Source organism: Helicoverpa zea, chromosome 2, assembly GCF_022581195.2.
Source record: "Helicoverpa zea isolate HzStark_Cry1AcR chromosome 2, ilHelZeax1.1, whole genome shotgun sequence".
NCBI lineage: Eukaryota > Metazoa > Arthropoda > Insecta > Lepidoptera > Noctuidae > Helicoverpa > Helicoverpa zea.
This window is the reverse complement of record NC_061453.1, coordinates 6,595,779-6,605,300: the sequence shown is the minus strand read 5'-3', so window position 1 is coordinate 6,605,300 and position 9,522 is coordinate 6,595,779. Positions and strand designations below refer to the sequence as shown.

The 9,522-nt window shown below is 37.0% G+C and overlaps 1 protein-coding gene across 1 annotated transcript in view; it reads right to left on the bottom strand.

The window, feature by feature from the left end:
• Positions 1-617: 617 nt before the first annotated feature.
• Positions 618-9,522, bottom strand: part of LOC124638540 (mucin-5AC) — a 56,995-nt gene continuing 48,090 nt past the window's right edge. The window contains exons 3-10 of the mRNA XM_047175538.1: positions 4,040-6,956; positions 3,714-3,952; positions 3,507-3,583; positions 3,035-3,410; positions 2,833-2,963; positions 2,591-2,740; positions 2,339-2,496; positions 618-1,991 (exon numbers count right to left, since the gene is read on the bottom strand). Of these exons, the coding sequence (XP_047031494.1) occupies positions 1,868-1,991; positions 2,339-2,496; positions 2,591-2,740; positions 2,833-2,963; positions 3,035-3,410; positions 3,507-3,583; positions 3,714-3,952; positions 4,040-6,956 (4,172 nt within the window). The 3' untranslated portion in view covers positions 618-1,867. The remainder of the gene's footprint in view (positions 1,992-2,338; positions 2,497-2,590; positions 2,741-2,832; positions 2,964-3,034; positions 3,411-3,506; positions 3,584-3,713; positions 3,953-4,039; positions 6,957-9,522) is intronic.

Sequence of the window (9,522 nt, the reverse complement as noted above, 5' to 3'; positions counted from 1 at the left end):
AGGTAATCTGTCCATCTTTTCTTAGGTCTTCCTCTCCCTCTCCATCCATCTACATTCATATTTAGCACACACTTTGTTGCGTGCGTATCATCCCTCCTCACTACATGTCCATACCATACCATGTCAACCTCTTACCACTTTTACACTACTTCAGTTATCCAAAACAAAATAAGATCGGACACTGAATCGATCTCATTTAAAATTTTATTAATATCGAGTTTATATTCAACTTGATTAATTATTCACCACGTATTTACCAATAACTCAATTTGATAACATAATGGATTGATTGCCTTTTGATATCAATATCCACGGCATTATTTTAAAATTAATAATTTAATGAACACATTACAATACATTAATCAAATCAGTGTAGTTATACACTTGATTATTATTTCCCGGAAAGGGTTATTCGTAATAATTGACTTTATACTTCCATTTAATGCCGTTAAAGTTTACATGTTAGCAAAATTTACAATGTGCCCTACACAGAGAATGAAATATATTTTTTTTAATATGAATGTCGTGATTTTGTAAGTAATATACAATGCTTAAAAATTGGTGTAGGAGTGGTTCGATTATATTCTTGCTTATAAATAGTAAATGAAACAACAGTGTACATTATATATTTATCTATATTCAGGATCTTAATGGTTTACTTTGTCACTAACTAATCAATAATTAAATTAAAATCTACATGTACAAAAATTGTTTTATATACACGAATTCATGCAATTACTATACTTAGTCTAGTTGGTAGGTACATAATGACCGTGACGCTCGTTACTCGAGGAATTTACAAATACAATTAATATAATATATCTGACGAAATTCATCATTTTGACACATTAATGTAAATCCAAGTTTTTAAAACTTCCACACTAATTAGGGCTGTTATTTATTTTAAATAGCTAATCGCTAATTATATTTAAATTACAATTTAACGTCTTTGTGAACCTGTTTGACGATTTTGCGAATAATTAAAAATTGACGATCATCAATTACATTCTTAAGATAATAATTTCATACATGAAGATCGTTATCCTAATGCTTTTCCAATGACTCTGAGTATGAGTATAAATTATCGAATAAATATGATTTATTCAGAAAATGGGAACACTCAACATTCCACGTAAATAGTTGGCAACCAAGCACTCGCGGCGCGGTAATGGAGGGCCTGTGCAATGGTGGTCCGATATCTATCTATACCCACTAAACGTTAATGTCTCTATACGAAAGGAATATTATGTTATATTTACACGCACACACAGACGCACGAACATTTGGCACAAAGAGGCGTTTCACGCTCACACACGGGCCACGGCACGGTCCACTACAGGTTCTGAGCAAATATAGGTATGCGGAGAGATATCTACACAAGTACTTCGTAGCCTCACCTATTAGTCTCCACTTATAATATTGGTGAGTTCTTAATCTACTTATTTACATCTCACAATCAGTCGTAAATAGTTAATATTTTGGCAGATAATTTCCATTTAATAACTATTTTTAATTACAGAAATATTGTTGTTACAAAATAAATATCAAACGCGACATAACCATCTGGGTTGGCACTGTTAAGTCCTAAATAGGCCGGACTAAAAGCTGCTAAAAATATCATGCAAAATGTAAAGTCGTATCGTATAAATTCAGAAATACGAGTCTAATTTCGATCTAATAATGTTCGGTTTCATAATGATAAAATTATTTCACAACCTGTTACAGTATGTTTGGAAGTTAATGACTAATCTACACAGAATGGATGAAACGTTCTATTCGAGTATTATAAATTAGTGTTCGAGATTAAAAAGGAGATATTGTCAAGATTGTGTCAAGTCTCAGTAGGCGAGTATTTATCTAGAGGGGTCTAGAAGTTGCTGTCGTAGTCGGAGCGGCGTCGCGAGTAGTGCGAGCGCGGGTACTCCCCAGTGTAGCCGTACACCTGCGAGCCGCCGCCAGTCTGCCCATACAGCTGCGACCCGCCGCCGTATCTGTCGACACAACATATATTCATTAATATACATCATTACGTCCCTACATTCACAACTTGTCCAGCAGTCAAAGATTTTGCAAAAGAACAGCAGTAAAGATTTCCATGAAATGTGCATATGTATAATACTTTTACGGAAAAACTTTGTAGCAAGAGTAAGCCGTCGTCTCTAGCGTATTTTATGGAAACTTGAAGGAACGATACAAAATTTTACAGTTCAGGACGTTATACGTTAAACTCGGCTCGCACCTGCCAAGTGTTTGATGCGAGTTTCGAAAATTACTTAGTTTCACCGCTTTCCGTGAAACATGTAAGACGAGCTTCTTAGTTGTAAATAAAAGTTCGTACCCATATGCATTTCCGACGGGCCCGTAAATCTGAGAGCCTCGTCCGGAGTCGGGCGTGTAATGCTGCATGTATTTCTGGAGCTGCGGTGTCCACTCAGACCGCCACGAGTCACCAGGGTTAGGGTAAGCCAATTGCTCGATGAAGGCAGTTGACATACGCTACACAAAAAACAAGTTAATAGAGAAATAAACAGAAATAAATTAAGGAAGGGAAAAAAATAAAGAAAAATATAAAACATTTGAGACAACGTACCTTTCCCGAAGGAAGATATGGTAATTCGCGTTCCTTCAGTTGATGCACGTCATCGAAGCCTCCCATGTGACTTTTATCCAAATCCCGAAGCATCTCCTCGCTAAGAGGTATTGGCTGTTTCGCTTTAGCACTCTTCTGTCGATTGACCAACTGAAAAATAGAAATGATTTTGTTACTGCCTGTTGAATCCCAAGAACAGATAATGTAGTTATTACACAATAGTTATTTGTTGAAGTACTTACTACTGTAACTCCAAATATAACAACGAACAGAAGAGAAGCCAACGCGATTACAATGACAGCGATGCCCCACTGAGGCAGGAACGATTCTTCGTCGGGAACCACAACGGTTGGTGCCTCACGCTTGGGTAGAACTATGAAAAAAACATCATTAAGTAAATGTTCAAACTAATACATACAGAATAATATGAAAGTGATAAATTACCTATGAATTCGGTGTAAGCAGGATCCATTACAAACTTTCCGATTTCCAACTTCCCAGCTGACTTGTCAATTGTCTTCGTCATTTTCTCGTTACTCTTTTTCATCCTTTCCTCATCAGGTTGATCACCCAGCATAACATCAGGATCAAAATCTTGATCTTTGGGTTCCTCTGTAATAGTTTCAACTACGGAACCAGGCTTTGCATCGTGTAGAGATTTATGGAACATTTTCTTTAGATCCAGTGTGTCGACTCTTTCTTCTACCTCTTTAAGTTCAATAAAGTAGTCAACGAGAACGGAGCCTTCGCTAAAACCATCGATTCTAATACCTTTGTACCATTTTTGTAGATAGTCCGATTTAGAATAGACGGAATTCAACTGTAAAATAAAACATATATCAAAATAAAATATACAGTTCAACAAAAAATCATTGAGAGTAGGTAGACTATGAATAGGTTGAGAATCTTAACAAACCTCTTCTTTCACATCTTTGGCTAGTCGTTTCCATTCTTCTGTATTGTGATCTAATAATTCGGGTATCCACTTAACTCCTGAAAAAAAAAATAGGATCAGTTAAAATCAAATTATCGCGCAGACCATTATTTTGAAATGCAACACACTAACACTACACAACTCGTAGTTTTGAAAGTAATTTTGAATACTTTTGTTATTTGCACTTACCTGAAACAATCTTTATAGTAGCAGCAATATCACACTCTTTCCTACATAAGCCAGGAGTGGTCGACGGTGGCGGTACTGGCGTGGTCGTTGTCGTGGTCGTGCTTCGTCGAGTCGTTGCTTCAGTACTAAAGTCTGGCATCGGGCTGGTAGCGGTAGCGTTCCTCTGAGCTTCTAGAAGTTTCTCTATCGAAAATGGTGTTGTGGATGGTGACGGCCAACCAGTGAATTCAGTTGAAGCCCTAGAAACAGTAAACAGTTAGTTACAACTTAAATCGCGAGATGATAAGGTTCAGGTTAAAAGAATAGCAATTGGCAACAGGACATACCTTGTAGGCCAACCCTTTTGTATTTTTGGTGTAACTGGAACAGGACCCAATGGCTTAGGAGTTGTTGTCTTCCTATTGACCTTACCACCTGGTCTTGATGGGAATACAAGTTTTATAGGACCTTTAGTGGTACTACTTGGTGGTGGCGGCTCTTCAACGGTTTCGTTCAAATTAAATCCAGGTGGCAATAAACTTGAAATGTCAGCCACTTTGATGTTCAGTAGAGGGCTTTCCCCAGATTCCTTTTCTGTTTCATTTAATTTAAATCCTGGTGGTAATAACGCTGAGACATCTACTGGTATAGCGTTGGCTGGTAACTTCACATCTACTTTTGGTTTTTCTGTCGCTGTTGTGTTCAATTTGAAATCTTTTGGCAATAACGCTGAAATATCAAGTTCATGCACTTTATCTAATACGCCAGTTTTTGACGTTGTTTTTACCTCAGTGGACTCTGTACTCGGGGGTTTATAGTTCGCAGGCAACAGTTTACTTAGATCGTCTTTTTGTAGTTTTTTAACCAGATCTTCTTGGGGTTTATTTTCTCTAGGCTTATATTCTTTTGGCAGTAATGATTTAAAATCTAAAACAATAACTTTATTCTTGGTGCTAATACCAGATGATCGTCCTTGTGTTCCATTAATGATAGGAATCTCACTAGACGGTTCCGGAGCACTAGTAGTTGTGGTGGTAGTGGTCGTAGTGCTAGTTCGTTTGTCTTTGAATGAAAGTCTTGGTTTATAACCAGAAGGCAATAGTCCGGCTACGTCATCCATTACAGTTACCAAAGAAGGCTTCTTCCTCGGCTTGGGTGTCGTAGATGTAGTGACACGATGAGCGAACTTTTTAATATTTACTGGTAATGGATCTGGAGATGACCGTTCTGTGACTGAAGCAGCCGTTGTGCTCTTCAATGTAAATACTTTAATCGGACCCGGAGTTGTCGTCGTAGTTGTTGTAGTAGTCGTAGTTGTTGTTGATGTGGTCGTACTCTCAGTAGTAGATTCCGTTATTAGTTCTATATTTTTGTTTTCATTATTTAACGATCCAGATAACACAGCACTCGATAACTCAGATTGAATGCTATCTAGTTTATCGTTAATGTTTTCTGTCGATGATGATGGTGTACTAATTAGGCCATTCGTTTCTTGTCTTGGGTCTTTCGTCACCGTCTCCTCGTCTTGTTCTTCAGTGTCATCCGCTAAAACTTGTTTCTTTTCTTCTTGTTCTACTGTTGGGAAGGGTAAAAATCGAGCGCCTGATACACTTCTACTGGTTTGAACGGAAGCAACCACAATCCAATTCTCAGTTGTGACTGGCACAGATGCATCGCTAATTGGGCTGCTAGTCGATGAAGCACTTTGAGGAGGTGAACTGAGTTTGGTAGTACTTGGTGCAAAAGTTACGTCAGGAATTGATATTGTACCATTAACTACGCTCTTCGTGGTAACCACAGAAACAACTTCTTGTCCCAAAATTGACGGTGTTTCTATTGACGTTACATCATCTTCATCTGATTCAGGAGCACTATTGTCTGAAGCAGATGATTCTGTCTCCTGTTGATGATGTTCTTTGTCTTCATTATTTTTATGTTCAGTTTGATCTATAATAGTGGTGTCCACAAAATGTTTGAAATTGTCATCTTTAACCATCGTCTTTTCTGGTGTCATTACTAGTACATCGAAAGATTCAGTACTATTCGTTTTAGCAAGTTCCGTGTGTCTTTCAGGTTCTTCTGTTGAATCGTATTCCTCATCGTAAATATCCGTAACATGTTCCGTAGAGTGAGGTTCTTGAGTAGTATGTTTCACTTCAGAGCTTTCAGCGTCATCATAATATTCCACATATTCTCCTTCATCCTCGCTTTCATCTTTTTCATGGTCTTCATCGGAGTGAATACTACGTTCGGTAGTCGTTGTGGAAGTTGTAGTACTACTACTAGTTGTTACTGCTGATTGACGTTTTGGATAATTATCAGCATTCATGGAACTTGCATCAGGTTTGCTATCATCAGCTGATTCCGTTTGATTAGATTTTATGACTTGCACATCATACGAACCCTGAGTATTTTTCATCAGCTCTCTGAATGAACTAATGTCGCTTATGTCATCTTCAAGTAGAGGTTCTATATCTAGGAGACCCTTATATTCAGTGGAAGAACTGTGGTATAAGTTAGCTTTTGATTTGGGAGTATTGAATTGATTGGTTCTACTAAATGCAGGGTTATTTGGTGTATTTTGTGAATTTGTATTTTCATCCAATGAGGGTGAGTCTAACTGTGTGAATCTTGGAGTATTAGGCTTAACATTCAGTCTTTGTTTGATTGCGAGCTTATGAGGATTGTAAGTGGTCACCTTGTGATGATCAAATAAGTCTTGATTATCATTTTCAATATCTTCATCATGTGGTATGTGACCGCTTTGTCCGTTGCTCTTTAAGCTGTTACCATCGAATGGAATATTTTTAAATCTGTTATTTTGCAAGTAGTCAATATCAGGGTTATTTAAAGTTATTTGGCCTAAGAATGTTTCTGGTTTTGAAGGATCGTTTTGGTAAGCTACAGAATGTATTTGTGACACGTCAGGCCTTTTAGTAGACGCTGGATGAACCAATTGGAAATTGTAAGGCAGTGCTGGCCTAAACCTTTGTCGTTGTGGCATAAATTCGGGTTGGTTTACATAATATTGTGCTCCAGCTTGACTTCTTCCAGTCGGTAATTGAAAAGGTGATGGATTTTGATTGTAGTTAGGGCTAGGAAACCTGGCTTGACCGTCGTTATAGAGTGGTTGCTGAGCAGTCGGCGCTACTCTGTAGTTGTCCCCATGTTCAAAAAATGAAGATGGGCGAGTGTTCGGAAATAAAGGCGGTTGAACTTGAGCAAAACTTTTTTCTACCGGAGAAAAGTAAAAGTGGTTTTCATCTGAAACAAAGAAAAAAGATAAATTAATAAAATATAGTTGTCAGTTTCACAGTAGATATGTAACTATTTGGTACTTCGTGCACTCTTTATGTTGATTGGTCATGTTAGCAAGTTCTGTCATGATCAACTGTGCGAGGCAGAATGAATATAAAAATATCTCGTGAAGCGAAATTTTGCATTTCCAGTAATCGTTAAACAATGTGAAGAATGTATCGGGTATTTCCGCGGAATGCAGATGTGGTGATGGGTGGTAGAGAGAATGCAAATCACCGGCATAATATTTTATATTGCTTTGTTTGGTATTTCAAATGCAGCATACATTTAGGACCATGTACCTGATAAAATACGGATACTTTTACTATCCTCAAGCATGACTAAAGTCGGACTATCTGGATATTATTCTCAAGAGCTTAAACTACTTCAAAAATATTCCCACATTTTTTACAAAAATCACATTCAGGCCTTGATATATGGTGTATTTTTTAGACATCAAAAACACTAACTCATTGTAACATAATGCAACACTTTAAATGAAGAGTTAGTTGTGACGCAAAATATATGCGCGAATATTTCACACGTTACGCGAATCGTGAACGTTACATGCGTACGTAATTTACGAACGGTACTGGCTTTGATGTACGGCTCAATTTTATGGAAATTAACAGCATTTTGTTAAAAGCCACTCCATTCTGCTTTGTATGCATTATGTGGTGGGTCATATTACAATTAAAAAAAGAGTTTCCTATTTAGCGTCTTTTTCTATTTGAAAACTAGGTCTAAGAACTTCATCATCATCATCTTCCGAGCCTTTTTCCCAACTATGTTGGGGTCGGCTTCCAGTATGACCTTATGTAACTGAGTACCAGCGCTTTACAAGGAGCGACCATAATATGTTTAAAAATACGTCTTAGTTAATTACTGACAAAGTCTGTCTAGGTTACCTTGACTCATGTTCTATCAGATTGTATTGAATGATACATCCCAAACCACAGGGGAAGATAATAAACAACATTATTAATAAAAGTGAGTGAAAAGTAATCCTATTATTCGTCCAGAAAGCAAGTTAGTGTGCAAAACAACTCTTCACTTGTGGGGAACTGGGAAAAACAATATCGTAATGGCTTCGGGAATTTGTTTTGCATGAATTTTTATTCTAGTCCGGTTTAATACAATTTTGTTACCGAATACTATTCCTTTACAGCTAGGTAATGCAGATTGAAACGTATTTGGTGCATCAACCACAATTTTCCAAGGTTAGTTATTCATTTCTTTACATTTATCTAAGTAGGTTTCGTAGGACCACATTCCACAAAAAATATATTGAACATAATGCAAAAGAAGAACTAAGATGATACAGAGGGTGAGGGTGAAACGACTATCATTCATCATCATCTCCTTTGGGTTATTACTAAGCTTCTAATGAACGGTCTTATCGTAATGGTACCCCTGCATCAGCTGTATGTAGGAGCTTGTGTATTTTTATACCCATGCCAATTCAACGTTTTGAAATACATCTTTATTATACTATACTTAGATTCAAATATGAATTTGATTCGCAATTAAGTATACAGAAATTGGGATTTATTTACTTAATTTTGATTCTGTGTATTAGATTGAATAAGGCAAAAATTTTAATATCTGATAATGTGCATAGAAGTTATAACTATGTAGACTTCCAGGTGAGGTAATAAATCTCTCAACCAAATCTAATATATTCCACAAACATGGTGACAGCGGTCACATTGTTTTGCGGTCCTATGTGTCGCCATGTGTGCCAACTATAAAGTAATATTTAACATAGTTTACAACCAGCTATAATAAGGACGAAGGTACGATCGCGATTTATAGCTAAAACGTGCGAGACTACCAAGCGATTAATATAGTGATAAATGGGCATTCTCTATCGTAGAATAATGTTACCTTCGGTTTGGTATACGAGCATGTAGGACGCGCATATTTCAGGACTTTCCTGCCAGTTTCGTTTGACCTTGTGATAAATAATTCAACTTTTGCTACGTTAGAACATCTGATTTTCGTACCGGGCATCAATTACTTGGTCAAAGTACTTTACTACAGTTGTATTTTTAATATTTTTAATTTGTGTGTTTTTAATTTTGAAGGTTAATTTATAAATTACATATTTCAAAAGCAAAATGTAAGGGAGTTATTACATTAAAATATAAATAGCTGATATAGCAGAATGTACCAAAAGTAACCAAGAGCAGGAAAAAAATATTTATTTATTAAATACGGGACGTATTTATGTAACCACAGGCCAAAAGGGTCTTCGATATGCGTGCGGTAGAAAGAACCCATGTCGATACAGAGGGCGCACAGTCTAATCACATTTTATGAGTCTTCCAGTTTATTATTACATTCTTGGTTCTTGGTTTCGGCCTGTATATCGTTCGGAAAGATAATCTCCAGGAAATTACTTTCTTGCGGATCATATCCCTAATTAAGAATGGCGTCCGTGTTCATCAGGTCCCAAGTGGCAGTATCGTCGGGTAATAGGAAATCGATCAGCCGAATAACTCATAAACTACAAGGAGCCTTCTCCTATGGA